We start from the raw sequence: 25,078 nt of genomic DNA on the forward strand, positions 1-25,078 counted from the left end.
AGATGAGTTGACCATCATGTCCCCATGTGCTTCTGGGCATGCTGTCTACGGCATAGACATCAGCAACTGAGGAGGCCCAGTCCCGACACATACACTCCCAAAGCTGGACCACATATTTCATTATTTTTCTCTGTGGCCAGAGTTTGAGTCCAGCCATCTAATTGGGGAGTCCCCCAAGAAATTTTGCCTGGGATGACCTCAGACTTTACTTTTATGTGTGCTAGTCAGTGCAAGGTCAGGTTTGATTTGTCATCTACACTAGCCATCATATATATAGGTGGATGTACTTGCCTGGTCAATTCCACCTCTAACCCCATCTCTCCTGCAAACTGATAGGTGCTGCTAGCTAACCCAACCCACCACAGCCTGGTCCTCTCACATACCAGCAGGTGCCATGGCCTAGGCGGGGAACACTACTCTTACCAGGCCTGCCCCTAGTCCTGGTTTTTGTGTGTTAGCATGTGCTGTGGCTTTGCCTGCTCTATCCCTCATCTCGTCTGGCTCTCCCGCACACCTACGGGTGTTGCAGCTTAGCTCAGCCTAACCTGTCCTCAGATCTGGCCCACCAGCATGGTGATGGGTGCTGCCACTTGATCAGCCTGGCCCATCCCCAACCCTGGTTCTCATGCTCACTAGAGGAAGCTGCAGCCCAGCAGGGAAGTGCCCAGTTTTCCTACCAGGCAATCTCACAGCCTCAGATCTTGCTCTTGCCGGGGGTTACTGTGGTCCATACCCCAGTCTTGGCTCTCACTGGTGATACTGTGGACTAGCCTGACTGGCCTAGACCCATTCTGGCTCTTGCTGGTGGACGCTACAACCTAGTCCATCCTGTCCCACACTCATTTTAACTCTAATAAGCACAAGTGAGTGCTGGAGCCTAGTCCAGTCTGGCCTGCCCCCAAATCCAGCCCACTTGCATGCAGCTTTTGCATGTGATGGTGGGCAGCCAGTGATGCTATTTAGCCTAACCCAGAGCCGCCAAATGAGCGGGTGCTTTGGCCCAACCCAGCAATGTCCTCCAGTATCCCCCTTCTGAACCACTCTGTCTCAGCTCCCTCATCTCCCTATGAGTGCAGTGGTACCCTCAACCACTCCCACTCTAATATATCCTCAGACCTCCTTCTCTAGGCAATTTGCAGCCTTCCCACACCAAGGATCAGAGTATCATGTCCCAGGCTAGACTTCTCCACTTATCTTAAAAAAAAAAGCAACCATGTTGGCATACTGGTATTGTTAACACAAATTTGGCATCAGCCAGGCCCTGAATGCCATCTAGCTAGTGACTGCTTTTCTCCCAGCAGTATAACAGTTGCCAAAGAACAAGACAACCTAGGCAGGTGCCTGCAGCTGGAGAACATACTATTTCTATTTATAAAAATATATGGGGACTGAGTGTGGTAGCCTAGCAGCTAAAGTCCTCGCCTTGCACATGCTGGAATCCCATGTGAGCACCGGTTCTAATCCTGGCAGCCCCGCTTCCCATCCAGCTTCCTGCTTGTGGCCTGGGAAAGCAGTTGAGAATGGCCCAAGGCCTTGGGACCCTAGACCTGCATGGGAGACCCAGAAGAGGCTCCGGGCTCCTAGGTTTGCATTGCAGCCACTTGGGGAGTGGGCAGATCTTCCTTTCTGTCTCTCCTCCTCTCTGTATATCCAGCTTTCCAATAAAAATAAATAAATCTTAAAAATATATATGGAATTTTAAATAATCAAAATTCATATATAATATTAAAATACTTTTTCAGGTGCAAAAATATACAAAGCTTCATCAACCCAAGAACACATAGAGCAAACATGAATGACATTTCCCAAAAGGCTGAGGTAAGTGCCAAAGGTTAAAAAAAGAAAGACATGTATATTCGCTGTAGAACTGTGGAAAGGACAGTTGTTTGATGGAAAGATATTCAGGAGTGCATAATTGATCCTGCAGAGATGTAAAATAGGAATGGATGGAATCAGGGATTGGTCTGCGTCACTGTCTTCATTTGGACTCTAGTAAGGAAACACGATGACTGAATATGTGAATGACAGGTAAAGAGAAATGAGGACTAGCACCCAGATGTAATTTTAAATATCCTCATAAGCCTTAGAAATTATTTTCTTTAATATTAAAATGATAGGTTTGACACCTTCACAGGAGATAGTGATCATTTGTTCTCAGGTGTGTTGCCTTAAGCTGTTCTTCTGGCAGCTGCACGAGGATTTCTTTTTGCTTTTTTCTGATTCTTGACTATAGTTTTGACAGCTGAAAGAGAATTCCATTGCTGACACCCAAAAATTAGAAACTTAAAAGGGCTTACATGACCAGGACACACAGTCAATTCTGAAATACAGATTGAGTATGCCTCAGGGTAAGCAGTTTCCTAACACTAGGAAAACAGATTAGGTGTGTTGTGGCACTGCAGTTTTTTTTTTTTTTTTTTTATCAAAACATCTTTTAGAGATTAAGTTGTTTTTTCAAAAAGATCTAAATAATTACATTTCCTGGATTTACAGAGGAGAGATATCTTTTCTCCTATCTTTTTTTCTCAGATGAGGATTTGCCTCCTTAATCATGTTTAACCTGGCTTTGGGGAGTTTCAGATGGGCAGTCTAGCAGTAATAATATAAATCACCACTTGGATAACCAGACCTGTGGTGCTCGTCAACCTGCAAGAAAGCACTATGCAAGTTAGGCTTTAGACTTTAAAACCTGAACTTTTGCTTGGTTTTAAACTTATTTAACTTATTGAAATTAGTCTTGGTACATTTTAGACAAGTGATATAAAATCTGAATGTTTAATAATGGAATAGGACACTCAAATAAAGATTGTTTTAAATTAATTTCATTATTTGATTTTTTATAGTTTCCTGATCTTCAGCTTTAGGAGAACATGACACTTCTTAAGAAGAATTTTATTGTAATAAAATTCCTGCTCTCACATTTTCCTATATTTTTATCTTTCATATTTAGGTTTTGAGGAGGATCTAACTAGGTTGTGCTGCTTCTAATAAAACTTTCATGTTTCTGTTTTCTGTTTCAGAGAGTATTTTTGTATTGCTTATTCTGAAATGTTTACCTAATTTCTTTTCTTTCTTCTCTTAATTTTCTTCTGATTAAGATTCTGCTTTCTTCATCTAAGCCTGTCCAAAAAACTTATGTGCCCAAACTTGGCAAGGGGGATGTAAAGGACAAGTTTGAAGCCATGCAGAGAGCCAGGGAAGAAAGAAACCAAAGGAGATCTAGAGACGAAAAGCAAAGAAGAAAAGAGCAATATACTAGAGAGAGAGAATGGAACAGGAGAAAGCAGGAGGTTACTTCATTTTGTTTTATTATTGTACAAATATTTTCATTTTTAAAATTTACATTTTATGATTTGTGTTACCCATATTTTGTGTTAATTTGAACTGAAATGCTGTGTTTGTAAACTGCCTATAATCTGGACATACAGCATTCCTCCCCTTCATTTAATGCTGGTTCAGTTACTTGTAGTCAATTGTGGTTTGAAAAAACTGAATACAAAATTGCAAAAATAAGAAGTTCGTAAGTTTTAGGCAACTTTTATTATAATATTTAATAGTTGTTCTGTTTTAATTATTGTTATTAGTCTCTTGTGTCTAATTTATAACTCAAATTTTGTTAGAAGTTTGTATGGAGAGGGGAAAACATACTATATATGTTATATAGGGTTTGTTTCTGTGTAGTTTCAGGCTTCCACTGGAAGTATTGAAAGATGGGGGGAGGACTGCTGTAATATTTGGTCTAATATTTGGACGTGCATTCATATTAAGTTATTTGACCCCCTAGATGAAAGAAATGCTTGCCTCTGATGATGAGGATGAGGTCTCCTCTAGAGTAGAAAAGGCTTATGTTCCAAAGCTAACAGGTAAGAAACCTGAGTGGGAAATCTTAAAAGATTGCAAAAGAGAGAAACATAGTATCAAATATTTTTTTGTATGTTCTTAGGAACTGTTAAAGGTAGATTTGCTGAAATGGAGAAACAAAGGCAAGAGGAACAAAGGAAGAGAACAGAGGAGGAACGGAAACGCAGAATTGAGCAGGATCTGCTGGAAAAGAGGAAGATACAGCGGGAATTAGCAAAAAGGGCTGAGCAGGTACACGCTCAATACTAAGTTGGTATTTGCTTCAAAAGCTAATTGTGTAAAGTTATAAACTAATTGGTATGTTGCTTAATTAAAATATCTTAATGCTACAGAGGCCTATTAGCAGCTAATCTGAACACAAGATTTTAAGTAAAAACAAAAAATTAAAATCAGATGCATAGGAAATGAAAAGCCAATTGTGCTTATTTTACAGTAGAATCTTGAGATTTTTTTGTTACATGTGTTCTTATTCTGTCCATGTTTCCTATTTTTGTTGACATGTTAGAAGGTTTTACAGAAATGTAAGGCAATCTCATATATGTATATATTATCATAGGCACCTAGCAAAATGCTGGCCTTTTATTAGCAATGCTTAAAAATGCTGGCACTTTAAACCAATACTTTAAGTGCTTTAAATCTATTTGCTCTGTTTCCCTCAGTTCCCACTGTTTCCAAAATGAAAAAAGGCAGAGGATGCAATGAACATACCATTCTCGCATGCCAAATAAATTTTTTAACTGTCATTTTGCAGTTAACCACTTTTATGGTATAAGTAGCGATTTGTATAGCAGCTAATGATGAAATAAGCCAAGTGAACTATAAAAAAAGAACGAAAATTTCTGTATTTTGTTTGATACACATTTTTATCCAAAGAAAGAATACTATAGTATTCTTTATATAGTAAATATAGTATATATTTACATATATATTTATATATAGTGCATATATATATATACTATTTCCCTTCTAGTAATTAAAGATTAGCATTCATTTACATCTAAACTTTTCAGAATAAAATATTGAGAATTATTATCCAGTATATCTCATAAGCACAGATATATAACTATTTATAATTATATTGTATATCTTATGTATAATAATGAAAAGTGATGGAAGTGTATGATATTTGGCAGAAAATAACGAGCATATGCATCGGTACACTTCTCTCAGGACTTCTGCCTTTTTCCAGCACTGGTTATGTCCTAGACTGGAAGACACACTGCAGCCCCAGAATGGACTATGTGGGACTATGTGGCAGTAGCTTCTCACAGCAAAACTGTGTTGAGGACATGTGCTTAAATATGAAACTTAAATGCATAGGATTCTTAGAGATGGAGACAGGATTATGAAAAAGATACACTTTCTCTGCCAACTCTAAATACTTGCTATTTAGCAGAGCAGCATATATGACTGGCTAATGAAGTTGCTTTTTGTTTGTTCATTTAAGAACATGCATATAAGCTATAAATAGTCATTCTACCTTATGGACACAGAAAGTCTAACAAAAATCTAAGTACATTTTTCATTCAAATCTAATATAATTTAAGGTGTCTTTCAGTATAAAGTTTGGCATAGTAAATAAGAATCTTCATATTTGCTTGCAAAATCCACTTGCACAAATCCATATGTAAGAATGTTATAGAAGGAATTACAGGTGCAGGGTTTGGCTCGCTTTGGATGTTTGCATGTTAAGTTGGAGTGCCTGGGTTCTGCTCCTAGTTCCAGCTTCCAGCCAACGGTCATCCAGGAAGGCGGTAGTTTGGGGCCAAGTGGTTGAATTCCTGACACAGGGAAGATCTACACTGAGTTTCTGGATGCTAGCTTGGCCTGGCCCCAGCCCTGACCATTGCAAGCATGTGGGGAGTGAATTAGTGAAGCTCTGTCTACTTTTCTAGCTCTGAAAATAAAAATACAATACAATAAATAGAAAACAATGTCACATTGAATTTAAGAGGTACGGGATTCCTGGGTCAGGAGGTTGATCCCCAAAATAACTGGCACTTCTGATATTCCAGAATTTTATAGTGAATTAAAAATGACAGTTCGTTGTGGTAAGATACCAGAATCAAAGACAAATGAGATTTGGGAGGACCTTGATTTAGTATTATGTGGTAATTTTTGAGGATATCCAATAGACAAAGTCCATCAACTTATAAAATAAGAAGTTATTGATGGTGGAAAGAGATATTGAAAATATACAAAGGGCCCGGCGGTGTGGCCTAGCAGCTAAAGTCCTCACCTTGAACGCCCCGGGATCCCAATGGGCGCTGGTTCTAATCCCAGCAGCTCCACTTCCCATTCAGCTCCCTGCTTGTGGCCTGGGAAAGCAGCTGAGGACGGCCCAAAGCTTTGGGTCCCTGTACCCGTGTGGGAGACCTGGAGGAGGTTCCTGGTTCCTGGCTTTGGATCAGCACAGCGCCGGCTGTTGCGGCTCACATGGGGAGTGAATCATCAGATAGAAGATCTTCCTCTCTGTCTCTCCTCCTCTCTGTATATCTGACTTTGTAATTAAAATAATAAATAAATCGGGCCCGGCGGCGTAGCCTAGCGGCTAAAGTCCTCGCCTTGAAAGCCCCAGGATCCCATATGGGCTCCGGTTCTAATCCCGGCAGCTCCACTTCCCATCCAGCTCCCTGCTTGTGGCCTGGGAAAGCAGTCGAGGACGGCCCAAAGCTTTGGGACACTGCACCCGTGTGGGAGACCCGGAAGAGGTTCTAGGTTCCCGGCTTTGGATCGGTGCGCATCGGCCCGTTGCGGCTCACTTGGGGAGTAAACCAGTGTATGGAAGATCTTCCTCTCTGTCTCTCCTCCTCTCTGTATATCCGGCTTTCCAATAATAATTAATAAAAAAAAAATCTTTAAAAAAATAATAAATCTTTAAAAAAAAAAGAAGAAAATATACAAAAAGAAAGTTGATTTGGGGAGGAACAAAAGGAGTTTCCTTTCCGTAAAATAAAAGAGACAGTTGTGGATCAACTCATAACTGTAGCTTCTGAAAGTCATAACTTTTTAAGATTTATTTATTTTTATTGGAAAGGCACATATACAGAGAGGAGGAGAGACAGGAAGTTCTTCCCTCCAATGGTTCACTCCCCAAGCGGCCGCAACGGCTGGAGCTGAACCGATCCAAAGCCGGGAGCTGGAAGACTCTACCGGGTCTCCCACGCAGGTGCAGGGTCCCACGGTTTGAGCCGTCCTCGAACTGCTTTCCCAGGCCACAAGCAGGGAGCTTGATCGGAAAGAGGGTTTCCAAGATTAGAACCGGCACCCATATGGGATCCCAGCACGTGCAAGGCAAGGACTTTAACCACAATGCTATCGCGCCAGGCCCCATAACTTTTTTTTTTTTTAAGATTTATTTCTTTTTATTTAAAAGGCAGGGGAACAGGGGAGAGGAAGGAGTGGAAGGGAAAGAGGAAAACGCATACCTGCAAAACTGTAAAACAGAAAATAAGAGTTAAAAATTATAATTAATAAAACATACCCAAAAAAAGGGTTATATAGAGAAAAGGAGAGACAGAGACAAATCTCCCATCCACTAGTTCACTCTCCAAATGTCTGCAATGGCCAGAGCTGGTCTGGTCCAAAGCTGGGAGCGAGAAGATTCTTTCAGGTCTCCCATGTAGGTACAGGACCCAGGCACTTGGCTTATCCTCCACTGCTTTCCCTGGCCATTAGAAGGGAGCTGAATCAGAAGTGAAGTAGATGGGAATTGAGCCAGTGTCCAAATGGGAGGCTGGTGCTACAAGCGGAGGCTTACCCTCATAAGCCAGTGCTGGTTCCTAAGTCATAACTTTAAAAAATTAATTTTTATTTTATTTGAAAGAAAAAAAAAGAAAACCTGAGAAAGGGATCTTTCATACCCTGGTTCACTCGTCAAGTGCCTGCAGCAGCCTGGCCTGGCCAGGCTGACACTAGGAGCTGGAAACTCAAATCGTGTTTCTGATGTGTAGGTAGCAGGGATGCAAGTGCCTGCGTCATCAGTGCTGCCTGCAGGGTGTTCAGCAGCAGGAGCGCTGGCATTGCAAGGGCAGCAGACATGCCAACCACTGTGCCAAATGTCGATCCCAAATTAAATGAACTTGTAAATACCTATTCTCTGTGAGTATGTGCTGTCACAATGGCCACTTACACAAATTCATCTTTTTTCATTGTTTATTGAAAAGTCTACTCTTTTGTATTTTGTTGTTTTGATAATAATGGAGGGAGCAAAATAAAAAATTATCTGTACAAACTTACCATATGCTAATAAAGATCAGGGAAAGTTGTAGCAGCAATGAAAAGAATGCTAGTTTGGGCATTGTGGTATAGCAGGTTAAGTTAATGCCTGTGATGCCAGCATCCCATAGGTGCTGGTTCGAGGTCAAGCTGCTCCCTGTTCCCTGTTAACATGCCTGGGAAGCAGCAGAAGATGGTCCAAGTGTTTGGGCCCCTGCACCTGCATGTAAGACCTAGAAGTTCCTGTTTCCTGGCTTCCACCTGACCTAGTCTTGGTCTTTGGATCCACCGTTCATAGATAAATAGATAAATCTTAAAAAATAATAAGATGACGACACAGGTTAGATTGCCTGGATCCCACACTGAAGTGTCTGGCTTTAATCCAAATCCTGGCGTTCCTGATCCCAATTCCCTGTTGATACAGAACCTACAAGGCAGCCCTGGTGGCTGAAGTAACTTGGTTTCTGCCATACACATGGAAGGATGAGACTGAATCGCTGGCTCATGGCTTCAGTCTCCCGGCTGATAAGAACAGCTGGGGGGAGTGGATGGGTGCTCTTTCTGTTTTCCTCTCTCTCCTTGTTTTTCCCTCTTTCTTTCTGTGCCTTTGCCTCTTAAAAAGAAAACAATTTTTTTTTTAAAGATTTATTCATTTTATGACAGCCAGATATACACAGAGGAGGAGAGACAGAGAGGAAGATCTTCCGTCGGATGATTCACTCCCCAAGTGAGCCGCAACGGGCCGATGCGCGCCAATCCGATGCCGGGAACCAGGAACCTCTTCCGGGTCTCCCACGCGGGTGCAGTGTCCCAATGCATTGGGCCGTCCTCAACTGCTTTCCCAGGCCACAAGCAGGGAGCTGGATGGGAAGTGGAGCTGCCGGGATTAGAACCGGCGCCCATATGGGATCCCGGGGCTTTCAAGGCGAGGACTTTAGCCGCTAGGCCACGCCGCCGGGCCCAGAAAACAATTTTTAAAAATTATTATTTTATGATACAGTTCCATATGCTCTGGGGTTTCCTGTATCCCCTCTGAATTTCTGCCCCCCCCCCCGGTTTCCCCTGTATTATTACAATAATATAGTTCCTCATAAACAGTCATGTCCATCATTGCAGGCATGAACAATGGCAGAGAGTCCAGCATCCTATTGTTAAGATATATTGAATGGTTTCATTGGGAGTCCTTCTTTGATCTGGAAGTAGAGATGCATACTGCATTGTATCCTCACATCTGGATATGAGAGTCTCCATTACACAGTTACTATACATCCCGTTAAATGAAAAGCCACAGATGTTTCTCAGTATAATTCTATCTTTAATAAAAAACCATCATCATTTTAAAATAAAGATTCATTATTTTTATTGGAAAGTGAGATTTACAGACAGAAGGAGAGACAGAATGATCTTGTATCCACTGGTTCACTCCCCAAACGGCCATAAGGGCCAAATAGGAACTGATACTCTGGCTATAGCAGGTGGATGAAAAATCTCCCTTTTCTTTTTTTTCTGTCTGGCTTTCCAAAAGATAAAACAAATATAAAAAAGAGAAAAAAGTCAAGCTATTGAAGTGTAAGTATAGATAAAAATTATGCGTTGATCTAGAATACATTGTATTTTAAGAAAATGGTCAGTGTAATAACATACTATTTTGTTCTAATAAAATGTTTAATAGTTTTTTTCTAGTATGAAGTTTAGTCTTGACAGAGGATATATAAAGGGAGAATGGTATGATGAGAGAACAGACTTGGCTATCCAAGTTTCTAGAATGAGCCATGGAACAACAGAATTCCCTTCAGTGCATGATGAACAAACTAGTTACAGACTCTTGTTTTAAAAATCAAATGAAAACAATAAGCATTTTGAAGTTTTACTTTCTAATGGTTCTTCGTTTCCCTTTGCATGTATTTCTTTTTCTGAGATCTCAAGCATTGCACTATTTAAGTTGCCTATTTTCTCTCACTTCTCATTTTGTTAAGTACATCAGCTTACCCTCCGAGCTGACTGAATGATCTGTCTTATGAGTAATGGCCAAGCTCAGCTCTCATTCTTAAATGAGAGCCTTTCTCATTTAGAGCTGATCAAAATATAGAAAAAGTATTGTGGGGCCCGTAAGCGTGGCCTAGTAGCTCAAGTCCTCGCCTTGAATGCCCCGGGATCACATATGGGCGCCGGTTCTAATCCTGGCAGCTCCACTTCCCATCCAGCTCCCTGCTTGTGGCCTGGGAAAGCAGTCAAGGATTGCCCAAAGCCTTGGGACCCTGCACCCGCATGGGAGACCTGGAGGAAGTTCCTGGCTCCTGGCTTCAGATCGGTGCAGCACCGGCCATTGCAGTCACTTGTGGAGTGAATCATCAGAAGAGCTTCCTCTTTATCTCACCTCCTCTCTGTATATCTGACTTTGTAATTAAAATAATAAATAAATCTTTAAAAAAAAGTATTATGACTATTCGAGTTGTATTTCCTTCTAAGCTGGCCTATGTATTTCACCTCCTGTTGTTACTGTTTCAGTTATATTTTTGTGATTATACTTAAGATATGAAATAGAATTATAATGATTGTTTGATTGCTAATGATAGGTTTTCTATTTGTTAGGGCAAGGACAGAGAAAGAAGAAAAGTTTTTATATATTTCAGTTCTGATTGTTGACTAAATTAATGATTACTGTTTATAAGCTCACAAGTAGGTAATAAAGTTTGGTCTATTAATTTTCTAGACTTACAAAGGTAGCCTTTATTTTAATGTTTTGTTAATATGCTCCCTGGATATGTATACTGATAACACAATGTAAAAATTAATAAAAGATTTAATCACCATTTTAAAGAACATATTTTCCTAATTTGGAACAACATAAAAGGACTACAAAAAGTATTATGGTGATGATATCTATTTGATAAATTAAACCTGTGATTACAGAGTAGATTAAAATTGTCTTCACAGCGAAAATTCAAAAAATAAAAAATTATGAATTTTAAAATCTGTCACAACAAAATGACTTTTCAGGTATATGTTTAAAAACAAAAAAACAGAAATCCAATGTAATGTAATGATATAACATTCTCATTCAATAGATTGAGGACATAAACAATACTGGAACTGAATCAGCATCAGAGGTAAACAGACATTTCCTTTCATGAAACATTCATCTAAAATTATCTGATTCACAAATTCTTTTAATCTAAGAAGCATTGAGTGTTTTTATTTTACTCTTTTATTATAAATCTAGCTGTAACAACAGCAAAGACAGAAGAATGTTTTACAAGATCATACTTTTTGATACTTTGAAACAAAATAGCTCAGCATTTTAAAATGTTTTGCTTTTACAGATTAGAAAGACCAAATTCCATTAGTCTCAGTTTAGGATACTCTACCAAGACTACATGCTTCTTAAACTGTTACTAACAGCAGAGAATGCTGAAAGCTAACATTTTCAAAAGACAATTGCTTCTCACCTTTTGTGTTCTTTGCTCAGGGTTCCTGGTAGTGTGTATTTGGCTTTCATGCGTTTCTCCTGATTGCTATGAAGGAATGCTCAACAGCCTCTCAATTTTACTCATCTCTTTTAACCTCACAGAGGATGTGCAGAATCAAACAATTTGATGGTGTGTCCCAAACTACAGCCACAAAAAAATGGAAGCAGTTTTAGGGGTATATGTTCAAGATTCTTTTCTCTTTTAGTTTTTAATAGAGGCTATAATAGATCATGTCGTAAAGTAATTAAAATGAAATTTAAAGACAATACATTTAAAAATATTTTAATCAGATGAAATTTGTGATGCTTGGAGATACTGTGCTTTTTTTTTCTCCATAAATATTAGTTATATTAAGTATCTAAAAGTTTGCATGGAGAAAAAATGATGGAACAATTAATTGTGCTTAAACTAAATCTATCCACCATCAAATTGATTTAGAGTTCACTCACATTCACATTACCTATTGCTGGATTAATGCATGGATAGCTGAATTCAGGCAATATCATAGTTTTGTTACCTGATTAACAATATTAACTTCAACTTCTAGGAAAGAATACTTCTTGAACCTTGTCTGTAATGGATTTCTTAAGATTAATTTGAGCACACTGAATTAAGAGAAAACTATTTAAAGTAATTCATCTTGAAAAAAAACCCTTTTGTATTCTTTTAATAAAATTAAGAGCAAAGTAATGAATTTCAGCAATGGCTGAGGTAAATCCCAAGAAGCCTAGGTTTTAATTAAGAAGAAATATGCTAATTATCTACTTTTCTATGACAGGAAGGCGATGATTCACTACTTATAACAGTGGTACCTGTCAAATCATACAAAACATCTGGAAAAATAATAAAAAGTTTTGAGGACTTAGAAAAAGAACGAGAAGAGAAAGAAAGGCTCAAACATGAAGAAGATAAACGAATAAGATATGAAGAAGAACGGAGGTCTCTCAAGGAAGCAAAGTGCCTTTCCCTGGTCATGGTAATTTTTTTTCTTTTTCTAAAATTTTTATTTTTCATAATATAGCTCCATAAGCTCAGGGATTTCCCTTGCATGCTCCCCTGCCTTCCTACTGTTTTCCCCTATACTGTAACAATAGTGTAGTCCTTCAACAATAGCCACAGGTCCATCATTCTGCTGTGTAAGTGTATCCTGACTTTGGAGGTATAGAAATGGTAGAAAGTTCAACATCCTATTGGCATCTTTTTTCCTACGGAATAAATTAAAGCCGTTAGTTTAAGTTAGTATTTCTCATTATGACTGACTGGTGGGCTGTTATACTGTTTTCTTAGGATGATGGAATGGGAAATGAGACAAAAAAAGAATCACTGTCTCCTGGAAAACTGAAACTAACTTTTGAAGAACTGGAGCGACAAAGACAACAAAACCGAAAGAAGCAAGCTGAAGAGGAAGCAAGACAACGTTTAGAAGACGAGAAGCGTGCTTTCGAGGAAGCAAGGCGGCAAATGGTAAATACGTATATTTCAACCTTGACTTTAGTAGCAGTGAAAATATCCAACTTTAGATCATGCTCACTAGCATTAATTCAAGGAAGCTTTCTTGTTAAAGTGTCCAAGTTTGAAACTGTGCACATATTCCATATATGAATATACTGGTCCTGCTTTGGCCATTGTGGCCATGTGGAGCAATAAACCAGTAGATGAAAGACCTATCTTTCCCTTCTCTCTGTAACACTTTTCAAGTGAAGTAAATAAATATTAAAAACAAACAAACACAGTGAATAAACCTTTAGAGAAATTATTTGAAGGAACCAGCAAGTTATAAAAAAAAATTCTTAAATTTTTACCTGATTCATAGTAAAAAAAAATTGATGGAGATTAGAAAGTTAAAATTGTTTTATTACCAAAGAGATTTTTTAGTTTTACTTGAACCTCAATTTAAGTACACACATGCATACACACATATATGTTTATTCTAGGAGAGTACCTGCTCAATAGTGACTCTTCTAAATTTTTTAAATATTTTATATTTTTCATCTTAAAAATCTGAGTTGTGGGCCTGGCGCGATGGCCCAGCAGCTAAAGTCCTCGCATTGAACACACGTGGATCCCACATGTGCACCAGTTCTAATCCTGGCAGCTCCACTTCCCATCCAGCTCCCTGCTTGTGGCCTGGGAAAGCAGTCGAGGATGGCCCAAAGCCTTGGGACCCTGCACCGGCATGGGAGACCCAGAAGAGGTTCCAGGCTCCCGGCTTTGAATTGGCTCAGTCCTGGCCATTATGGCTGCTTGGGGAATGAATCATTGGATGGAAGATCATCCTGTCTCTACTCCTCTCTGTATATCTGACTTTGCAATAAAAATAAATAAATCTTAAAAAAAAATCTGACTTGCTTGAGAAGTTTTAGTTGAGCATATCTTCAGTAAGACATTAAAAGAGAAAGGATTTGCCTACATGTGTTAATACATGAAAACACTCCTGTATCATCTAATTCTGAGCCTTTTGGCTGATAATTCATCTCACTCATTAATGAATCTCAATTTTCCATATGGCTTGTTTCTGTTGTTAGACAAATGAAGAGGAAGAAAACCAAGACACAGAGAAAAGTTTTAAAGGATACCGCCCTGGTAAACTCAAACTTAGTTTTGAAGAAATAGAAAGGCAAAGAAGAGAAGAAGAAAGAAGGAAAGCAGAAGAAGAAGCAAGAAGAAGGATAGAGGAAGAAAAGAAGGCATTTGCTGAGGCAAGAAGAAGCATGGTAAGACAGTGCGACTGGAGCATGCCACTGTGCCGGAGCCTTTAGAGTGTGTAGACTTGGGGGAATATTCTGTTATTTTTGGAATTTGTGCCAAGGGTAAGAGAGAAAAATAGGTTTTGTGGACTCCCATGGGATACCACTAGTTATTTACTGTAAGTGTTCAGAAGGCTCTGACTAAAGTGCCACGGGAGGTTTATGAATATTACCTTCTGTCTCTGCGAAGGCATGTCTTCCAGAATGGCTCCACCGCCTCCTCCCGTTTCCACACTCCTTCCTGCCTCCATTCCTTCTTTCTCATCTTTATTCTCAATTTTCATCTCCTCCAGAAAACATTAACAGCCAAAGTAATTTAATTTGGTCATAAATCATGTAATTTACAATTGTTCACTTTCACTCTTGGACACTGATGATTGTCATCAGGTTACACTACGCCCTGTGATGGTAACAGACTACAATTCTGTGACAAACTGTTTTCAGGAAATCTGACATCTAACCACAGCTCATGCCCTTTTTGAAATCTTTTACCAGCTTCCATGATATCATAACTTGATTTTCTTTCTCTGCCGGGAAGAGCCACAAACCCCAAAATCTGTTCATTTGGCTTCATCATTTTAAATGTTCAGTTCAGAAATTTGGAAACCTGAAACTTTCCCAGCTTATTATTCATGCCTCACCCTCAACTAGTCAGCAAGTCTCGTTTATTCCACCTTCTGAATCACGCTAAAACCAGTGTTCTGCTGCTCACTCCCCACTTCCCACTGTCACTAGTGAAATCTAGGTCACTGTTATTTCTGGCCTAGGGCCAATTGCCCTAATTAATGGTTTCTCTTAACTGTGGTCCATTTTTCCCTTCAACGAGGAGTGGACTTTCTTTCCGTCTCATAAAAACAGCTCTTTTCTCGGGATTCTGTTTTAGCTTCCTAACTGGTTGAAACCCCTTTTCCTGAGTCTTCACATGATTAATTACTGTTTCAACCTTCAGGACTGACTGACATACTTCCTTTTTAGAAATGTCCTGCCCTAAACCATCGCTCCAGTGAGCCTGAAAGTTGGCTCAGGGTCTCCCACTCTGACTTAAGCCTGCATTGCACCTAAACAACTACTTCCATAATGTTTTAACACATTTGTGTATTTGTCATGTTTCTCACTATTCTTTCTACTTAGCTACAATCCATTCAATATCTAGTTCTATATACCATGCTTGTTTATATATATACAAACTATTATTTAACTATTAGAGTCATTTGCCAAACAAAATCAAGCTCTACAAATTTATTGCTATTTTGTAACTTTGGCTTAATATTTTTCCACTTTCATTAAATTCTGTCCTTATACATCACTTCAGTTTTACTTCCTGGTTTTCCCTTTTCTGCTATCGTTGTTCCAGATGTACTAAATTTCTTTTCATTTCTTCAAAGAGCACCTCTGAGCCATCACAAATACTGTCTGAAGCATGTCCTACTCTGCTTCCCTTATGCTCTTCCATGTTCCAGTCTGCAACCTTCCATTTCCTCTGGGAAGGCTTTCCTGGTGGTACATTGTCATGTATTTGAACAGCATTTAGTCCCCTGTACAGCAGTAATGCTACTTTGCCACTTCCAGCCTTTCTCACCAGGTAGGCTGAAGCTGTTTATTCAGCAGCCCAGGCAGGAGTACACATCCAAGGCTTGTGCAAGAGCTGATTTTGGAAGTATGCTAGGCAGAATAGGTCATCCCTGATTCACAAATGGCTTCTATATGGAAACACTATAGATCATGTCACACTTCAGGTCAGGGGTTAATTTACTTACCTCTAAGTGGTAGAAAACAAAATCTAAGAACTGGTTTTTTTTTATGGTAAAATGTGTTCTTTGTCAGTACTTAAAAGTAAAGGTTGTGCTTCCAACTTAATGATTGCCTATAGACAGGAGATAATAATGTTGTAATAAAATGACCACTGACGGTTTCCCATGCTATTAGACACCCTGCTAAAGTGTATCCAAGCTTCACTTAATCCTAGTGATGACCGAAAGGAAGTTTGTCACAGGTACGGGAAGTCATACTGTAAAATGTTAGGTAAACTGCCCAAGGTCACAGCCAAATGGACAATACTTATTTATTTAAGGTATTAGGCTATTTATTTGAGTTAATCATGTAGGTGCATAAGATCACGGAAATTCAGTCTAAGGTACTATTTATAATTTTATCAGAAGTATTTTAAAGTATGAATCTCAGTTTTACCCCTGGTAGTTCTAATGACTTTAGACAAGTTACTTTTTAGTTCTCTCATCTGTATAATGAGGAAAGGCTAAATATTAGCTATGATGAGGATGTTTCAAGAAGTTTGTGGAAAATTGGAATAAAAGGTATGAGTTCATTTTGGCACAATTTTATGCAGATTTTCTCAAAACACATGGAAATGTGCATTATGAAAAAATATACATAGTTTCAAATTTGTTTACACCAAAATAAATTAACACTTTTAATTCTATTTTCCATGAACTTTTGATGTATACTTGTATTACTTAAAATCAGTCTAACAGCAAGTAAATCAAAACAGTAAAATCATACCATTGTGGGTGTGACGGGGTCCAGCGAGTGAAGCTCCGACACAGGTGCTTGCTCTTATGAGGATTTATTGAAGGACAAACTAATTACATAACATAACATAACATAACAAGAAATCCAAGTATAATACAGAAGGGCAGTAACTACAGCATATTTACAGGCTTCCTCTTCTACTACTACTGCTACTACTCTACCACTACTCCTCTTTGTTCTTCTCCTTTGTTCTCTCTCAAACTTAGGTTAAAACCCTATCAACAGCCAATTGCAACAGGGCTGCTTGGCCACGCATCAAACACACCAATCACAGTCTTGATCACGCACACACACACCAATCACAACTCTGATCACGCGCACACCATGCAGACTGCATGAGACCTTGAACCAATCCTCTGCAACTTCCTAAAACTTGTTTACTGCCTTTGTGCCATGAGAAGACAATAACAAGCGCCATCTTGGGGCATAGTCCCGCTCTCCACATGGGTGATTTTTGCCTGAGTATGAAGACATAATGAAAGGTTATTTAGTGCATTCAGACAGCATTACACATTTTAATAATATTGGAAATTAATTTAAAATGTTCTCAATTTTAGGAAATATCATTCATTCAGATTACTTCTAGTACAAGTCAAAGTATTTGTGTACAGTGGAGTGGAGAGCAGATGGTTACCATTTCCCCATAACTACAAAATATGTCAGCCGTACGTTTTGCAACATATTCTCCTTGTGTAATTGCTTTGTGCTTTATGAAAGCACTGAATTTAGAGCTCTTGGTTTTTACTTCAACATAAAATCTTTCTATTCAAGTAATCCCAATTTCTACAAATATTCCCTTTTTAGTCTGTCTTATTCTGGCAAGAGTGACAAAAGAATTATTTTGAATAGGTTGTTGATGATGATTCCCCAGACATATATAAAACAATTTCTCAAGAATCTCTTACACCTGGAAAACTGGAAATTAATTTTGAAGAATTGCTAAAACAAAAAATGGAAGAAGAGAAACGACGAACAGAAGAGGAACGGAAGCATAAGCTAGAGATGGAGAAACAGGAATTTGAACAATTGAGACAAGAAATGGGAGAGGTAAGATTTTAAGAAATATATTCCATATAGTTAAGCTAAGTAATTTTTAAACATTTTAATTTAACTTCTTTTTAAATTATTATCATCATTCTATGATACAGTTCCATAGGCCCTGGGATTTCCCCAGCCACTTCCCCAAATCCCCTCTCCCCCACCGAATTTCCCTATATTATTACTATAGCATAAGCTAAGTAATTTTTACTTCTTTTTAAATAGCCTTGTAAACATTGCTATTTGTGTAAAGAATACTCAGCATACTCCTGTGAAGCATTTACTTGGTACAGATGTCAGCTTTGTTACTGGTATGAGGGTGTTTCATATGGCTCACAGAATTAAAACAAAATGAGAGGCTGCTAACTTAGCTCTGGTCTCTCGTGTGAGTGGCAGAGACCCAGCTACTTGGACATCGCTGTCTTCTGCCTCCCAGAATACATGTTTGCAGCAAGCTAGTATTGGGAGCAGAGCCAGGACTTCAAGCCAGGCACCCCAACTGGCGTCTTAACATCTGTCAAAATCTTGTCTCATAGCTTCATTAAGATTTGTTTATTCAAAAGGCAGAGTGATAAAGAGAGGAAGAGAGATATTTCCCCTGCTGGTTCATTCCCCAAATGGTCACAATGGCCAGAGCTGGGCCGAATGGGAACCAGGAGCATCTTCCAGGACTCCTACATGGGTGCAGGCATCCAAGCACTTGCTTGGGCTATCCTTTGCTGCTTTTTCCCAGGTATATTACCAGGGAGCTGGATTGTAAGTGTAACAGCCAGAACTCCATATGGACAGCAGGTGCCCTAATGAGATGCTGGTGTCACAGGTGGTGGCTTTACAAATTGTACCACAACACAAGCTCCAATCATATCTTTTTGCTTTAATATTTTATCTTTTCTATTGTGAGATAGTTGAAAGGGATGCACCCCCATGATGGGCCTTCAATCAGGGTGGGGAGAATTGAGGCATGGAGTCAGATGGGTGGAACAAATGTCCTAGTTCTGTCCTTTTTCTTCCTCTGTCCACTGGAGGGTAAGGGGCTGCTCCCCACTGTCAAACCACATCAGCACATGGGGATGGGGTTAGTCTTAGAGACCCCGACACGGGGAAGAATGCTCCAAGGGTGCTACTTGATTGGCTTTGATACTTCTGAGGTGTCATCAGCCCCACTCCACCAGGGTTGAGAAAATTTTTCCAAGGTGGATTGCCTGACCAGGTCCACCTTAGTGAGCATCCACAGACCCAGACACCTGCCCTAAAGCCTGACCAGAACTGGCCAAACTGTTCTGCCCTCCATTCTCTGACAAGGCACTCAACATCCTCTGATGGTCTAGATGAGCTGAGGGTCATGTTCCCCATGTGTATCTGATCATGATGTCCACTGCACAGGTCAGCAACTGAGGGGGGCCCAGTCCCAATACATACACTCCAAGAACCGTATATCTTGTGATTTTCCCTGTGGCTGGGGTTTGAAACCAGACATCTAGTTGAGTAATCCCCCAAGAAACCTTGCCTAGGATGACCTCAGATTGACTCTTGTGTGCACCAGCCAGTGCAGCGTCAGGTTCAGTCTGCCACCTGCACCAAACTATGGACATACAAGTAGATGCAGTTGCCTGGCCAGTTCCACCCCCAGCTCCTATCTCTCACAGGAACCTATGGGTGCCACAAACTAGTGCAGTCCAGCCCACCACAGATGTGGTTTTTATGCTTACTAGTGGGTACCACAGTCTAGTTGGGGTGACCCTAATTACCCCCATCAGGCCTGCCTGCCTGTAGCCTTTGGTTCTGCATGTGTCAGCAAGTGCTGTAGCTCAGCCTGCCCTGTCCCACTTCCCATCTGGTTCTCGTGCATGCCATGAGTGCTGCAGCTTAGCTCAGCCTGATCTGCCCCTAGACTTGGCTCACATGCATGCCAATGGGTGCTGCTGCTTTCGCAAGCCTGGTCCACACCAACCCCTGGCTCTCAAGCACACCAGTGGCAGGTGTAGCCCAGCAGGGGAGTTCCCACAGTTCCTCTATCAGCCTCACGTCCAGCCCTGGACCTTGCACCTGTTAGGGGGTACTACAGTCCAGACTGGCATGACTTGTACACAGTCCCAGCACTTGCCAGTTGGTGCTGCAACCTAGCCCAGCTGGCCCACACCATTCTGGCTTTCTCTTGTACCAGCAGTTGCAGCAGCCTAGCCCAGCCTGACCTGCTCCCAGAGCCAGGCCAAATGCCATCTGATGGTGTTGTAACCCTGCCTGGACCAACCTGCCCCCAGTCCCAGTGCTTATACTCACAAGCAGAAGCAGCATTCCCGAGGTTTCCCTACTAGGTCTGCTCCCAACTCCAAGTTTTGCCATGTGCCAGCAGGTGTAGTAGTCCAATCTGAGAAAGCCTACCCCCAGTCTCAGTATTTACCAGCAGACACTGCAGCCTGGCTCAGCCCAGCTCGCCCCAGGTCCTAGCTTTTACTGGCAGGAGCAGCAGCCTAGCCCAGCCTGACCCGTTCCTAGTCCCATCCCTCATGTAAACTGACAGGTGTTGCAGTCCAACCTGACCTGCCCTGCACCAGATCCTGGCTTTTGTTCATGCCAGTGTGTGCTATACATTGACCTAACATGGCCGTCTCATGAATCCAGACCACTTGAATGCCAATGGGTGCTGTAGCCCAGCCTAGTCTATCCAGCTCCCAGCCCCAGTTCTCATGCTCACCACCAGCAGCTGTGGTCCAGGGCAGTTCCCCAAGTTCCCCTTCTCAGTCCCATATCTTGCATGTGCCAGTGGATGCTTTGACCCAGCCTGGCATGGCCCGCCTGCAGTTTCAGTTCTTGCTGGCAGGTGTTGCAGCCTAGCCCATCCTAGCCTGCTGACAGTCCTGGCTCACACAAATGCTGAAAAGTGCTGCAGCCTTACCTGCTTCCAACCCTAACTCTTGTGTTCTCCCAGCTGGAGCTGCAGCCTAGTAAGGGAATTTCCCCAAGTTCTCCTACCAGGCCTGCTCCCAGCCTCAGATCTCACACATAAAGGTAGGTGCTGTAGCTTTGCTTGCCATGGTTAGCCCAGGCATAAGCATGTGCCAATGGGTGCTGCACCCTGGCCTAGCCCAGCCTCCTCCCAGCCCCAACTCCCATATCAGATGAATTCCTGTCAGGTGAGTTCCATAGTTCAGCCTGGTTTGGCCTGTGATCACTCTCAGTTGTTGCCCAAACCAGCTGGTGCTACAGTCCCATAGAGATGAGCCTACAAGTCCCTTATAGAACCTTCCTCCATATCTAGTTCTCTCATGTTCCAGTGGGTGCCATGGCCCAGCCTGACATAGCACACATCCTACAGCCAGTTGTGGCCTAGCCCAGCCAGGCATGCTTCCAGCTCCAGCTTTTGCATGTGCTATCAGAGCAGGCAATGCTTCTCAGCCCAGCCCAGGTCTCCCACATGGGCAGGTGCTTTGGCCTGACCCAAACATGCCTCCTTCCTCTCCACCTCTTGCCCCGCCAAATCAGTCAGTCACAGCTCTCGCCTATCTGTGAGTGCAAGTGGCCCAGTTTGTAGAAGCTTCCAGAAGTTATTACTCCTCTGTCAAACATGCTCTCAGCCATTCCTACTACAATATGTTCCCAGACCCCCTTTCCAGGCAATCTGCAGTCCCCCATCGGGGGACAAGAGTGGTATGTTCCAGCCTGGAGTTCCCTGCCTCCCACCTTTCATATCTTAAAAAAAAATTGGCAACTATGCTGGCATACTGGTATAGTTAATACAAGTTTGGCATTAATTACACCCAGAATGCCCACCAGCTATTGCCTGCTTGTCTCTTGGCAGTGCAACACTTGCCTAAGTACAAGGCAACCTAGACAGTTGCATACACCTGGGGACATACCTTTTTTTTAATAATATACGTTTTACATGAAGTTTTTGAAGAGCCTGTATGCATGAATTTCAAGTTTCAGAACAAAATAAGCATGTCTTGTTTTTCCACAAGATTTTTGGAGTACTCTCCTACTTCTGGTCTGCTATGATTCTACTTCCTCCAGTAAAAAAGAAAATACGTATGTCTTCAAGTGACTGATATGACTATGATCCCCTTAGTTAAGTATTTCTAAGTATCTCAAAACGGTGTGATGACATCATGATTGAGAACTGCTTTTTCTAAAGCCCTTTACCTGACTGAAGGTGGCACAGCATGCCTGGCAGGAGTCTTGTGCTATCCTCTCACAGTTCCTGATCTATGAACTGAGTGGACCCTCATCAGAGGTTGCAATCTCTTAAAAATTGCTTGTTTCTATGGACAGTTTTATTTCCTTGTCCTGTGGTCCATCACATTATCTGGCTGACTCTGAGAACATAAATGTCACAGAATCATAAATACACTGTAGAAAAATATTTAAAGGTCTAATCTCCTCCACCCCAAGTTCTGCTCAAGCTCTGCTCCTTGTTCTGGCCTGGCCCAGATCTGGCTGTTAAGGGCATTTAGGAGATGACTTGGAGGATGGAAGACAGTTTCACTCTCTAAAACAGATCACTAAATGCTGGTGACAGTGCAGAGAAGGGTGATCTCTTATACTGTTGGTGGGAATCTAAAGTAGTGCAGTCATTGTGGAAAACAGTGTGGAGATTTTTTTAAACACTACACTCAAGACATCATGTCAGACACTGGCTCCACCTTGTTTTTAGACAAACTGTTCACAACAGCCAAAATATGAAACCAGCTAAGGATGAGGGAAATGTAATGTACATATGTGATGGAATATATTAGTCAAACTATTAAAAAAATGAAGTTCTGTCATCTGCAGAATTAAAACTGGAGAACATTGTGCTGAGTGAAACAAGTCACACAGATGTTCTCCCTTGTATGTAGAAGTTGAAATAAACACAACTCAAGAAGTCCATGTCAGCTTTTATGCAGACAGTGTTTTGCCAAACTAAGTCTTTGTCAAACAAGTTGATGGGAATTATATACTACTATTGTTTTACTGATTTTGTGGCTATTTTAAAAGTTTACCTAATATGAAAAACTTAAATATATGCTATTATTGAGATTCAATCTGGTGAATACATGGCAATATGTAACATATTCTAGTGCTCTCAAATGAGTAACTCTCTTTCCAAGCAAAGCAGCAAATTCAGCCACTGATTTTGATATAGTATGATTTAGAAATCATTGTGATATGTCTATAAATCATGTCTGTAAATTGCTGGTATTTCGAGTTGCTTGTTTTCATTTACAGCCTAAGAAGCTGAGGCAACATGAAAGAATAAATTTTCTCTTTTATCCCTTGGTTGAGCAAAGAAATTAAGACATCACATTATCTGCTGTGATACTCCTCCCCTGTCCTCTCCCTTTTTGTGAACTCTGCTTGGAACTCTAGATATCCTACAAGAAATGTGTATTTGGAATATTTAACCACTTCATTTAGTGGGTTAGGGCTAAGTGTGTAAATATTATAAATAATTAGCAATTGCAAATTTATAAATTATGAAGCAAGAGGAAAGGAAACTAAAAGAACATTAAAGACATGTAAAAAACGAGCCCTTTCCTGGAAGCATATATAATTTAGAATACAAGTGCTAGAGAAACGCAGGAATTTTACTAGACAGTATCTCTAGAAATGCTTGTTAATTTGTTCATTGAGTGATATCTAACTTTATAAGACTATTGTGAAGTTAAAGGGAAAGTTTCTAGAGGTATTTTTTTGTTCTTTTTAGAGATGAAAAAAATCATTTCTAGGCAGCAATCAAAACAGAAAAATAAGTCACTAGGCAAAAGGCCCACACAGCTTTCAAGAGCCAGAATTACAATTTATATCTGACTCCTAACCCAGTATTTCTTTAATTCTATGTCTTCTTTTAACAAGGCTGAACTTATAAATTTGTAGTAAAAAATATCCTTCCACTCAAATTTTAGTTTCAGTGGATTTTCACAGACCCTCCCAGGGTGTGGACCAATTCATTGCTCAGCATATCCATGTGGCATAAATTACCCACCAGTTATCATTTGAGAGCTGTCATAGTTATTAGCTTGAGTGTCATAGCACGTATGTTTATTGTACTCAGTGACTTACAAAGTGTAAGTCATTTGCAAAAGTTGGTAATAATGAACGGGGAGGTGGAGAACCCAGGGTTCCCCAAGTTTTGTACAATCCAAGTTTTCAGGTTTGCAGTAGGCATCATGGAATATAATGGCAGGATTATTGTAATTTGCTAATTTTTTTTCCAAAGCAAGAGGAAGAAACTGAAACTTTTGAATTGAGTCGAGAATATGAAGAATTAATAAAATTAAAAAGGAGTGGCTCTATTCAAGCCAGAAGTCTAAAAAGCAAGTTTGAGAAAATAGGACAGTTGTCTGAAAAAGAAATACAGAAGAAGATAGAAGAAGAACGAGCAAGAAGGAGGGCAATTGACCTTGAAATTAAAGAACGAGAAGCAGAAAATTTTCATGAGGTATATAACTTTTATATTTGTTATAATAATGCTGGTAATAAATTTAACACAGAAAAATCAGTTTGAAATAACTTACTATTTGCAACTAACCACTAGCATATATAATAATCTGGGAACTAAAGAGCAAACTCACCCTTGTCAGATTTTGAAAGACTCCATTCTATTATTTTTTCAAAATGAGCTGTCAACATTAAAACCTATCTAGCAAAAATGGCCCCAAATATTTGTTAACATTAGTTGTATTTCCAGGAGAACCAGTGTATACCAGAGTTGAACTCCAGAGATTATTATTTTCATATTTCATAGATGAGGTTCAAATGATATGCTCAGAGTCATGGCAGTAATTCAGTAGAAGATCCTAAGTCAGAATTCTGATGGCGTGAAGTACTTTCATACATTTTAAAGAGGCAGTCATTAACTTGTAACATGTCTTACAATGTAAGCATTCCCTTCATTATGAGTATTGGTTCAAATAGGATCTGCATATTTTGTCATTCTACTTGCATTTAACATACATTCTATTATTCCTGCATTGCTTTTTTTTTCTAAGATTTATTTTTATTACAAAGTCAGATATATAAAGAGAGGAGGAGAGACAGAGAGGAAGATCTTCCGTCCGATGATTCACTCCCCAAGTGAGCCACAACAGGCCGATGCACGCCAATCCAAAGCCGGGAACCTGGAACCTCTTCAGGGTCTCCCACGCAGGTGCAGTGTCCCAATGCATTGGGCCGTGCTCGACTGCTTTCCCAGGCCACAAGCAGGGAGCTGGATGGGAA

General features: G+C 40.3%; 2 protein-coding genes across 10 annotated transcripts in view; one reads left to right on the forward strand and one right to left on the reverse strand.

Annotated features, from left to right (window-relative positions):
* Positions 1 to 25,078, reverse strand: part of FUBP1 (far upstream element binding protein 1) — an 89,678-nt gene that overhangs the window by 17,064 nt on the left and 47,536 nt on the right. The window lies entirely within an intron of this gene.
* Positions 1 to 25,078, forward strand: part of NEXN (nexilin F-actin binding protein) — a 39,949-nt gene that overhangs the window by 9,334 nt on the left and 5,537 nt on the right. Inside the window, exons 2-11 of one of the 2 annotated variants that reach the window (XM_004582207.3) lie at positions 1,743 to 1,818; positions 3,099 to 3,290; positions 3,785 to 3,863; positions 3,944 to 4,092; positions 11,148 to 11,189; positions 12,328 to 12,525; positions 12,837 to 13,013; positions 14,075 to 14,263; positions 17,693 to 17,890; positions 24,078 to 24,299. In XM_004582207.3, the coding sequence (XP_004582264.1) occupies positions 1,792 to 1,818; positions 3,099 to 3,290; positions 3,785 to 3,863; positions 3,944 to 4,092; positions 11,148 to 11,189; positions 12,328 to 12,525; positions 12,837 to 13,013; positions 14,075 to 14,263; positions 17,693 to 17,890; positions 24,078 to 24,299 (1,473 nt within the window). In that variant the 5' untranslated portion in view covers positions 1,743 to 1,791. Of the gene's footprint in view, positions 1 to 1,742; positions 1,819 to 3,098; positions 3,291 to 3,784; positions 3,864 to 3,943; positions 4,093 to 11,147; positions 11,190 to 12,327; positions 12,526 to 12,836; positions 13,014 to 14,074; positions 14,264 to 17,692; positions 17,891 to 24,077; positions 24,300 to 25,078 lie in introns of those variants that run through there. The other variant, XM_058658430.1, reaches the window with a different exon arrangement.

The sequence above is a fragment of the Ochotona princeps genome, chromosome 2 (genome assembly GCF_030435755.1).
Source record: "Ochotona princeps isolate mOchPri1 chromosome 2, mOchPri1.hap1, whole genome shotgun sequence".
Classification (NCBI taxonomy): domain Eukaryota; kingdom Metazoa; phylum Chordata; class Mammalia; order Lagomorpha; family Ochotonidae; genus Ochotona; species Ochotona princeps.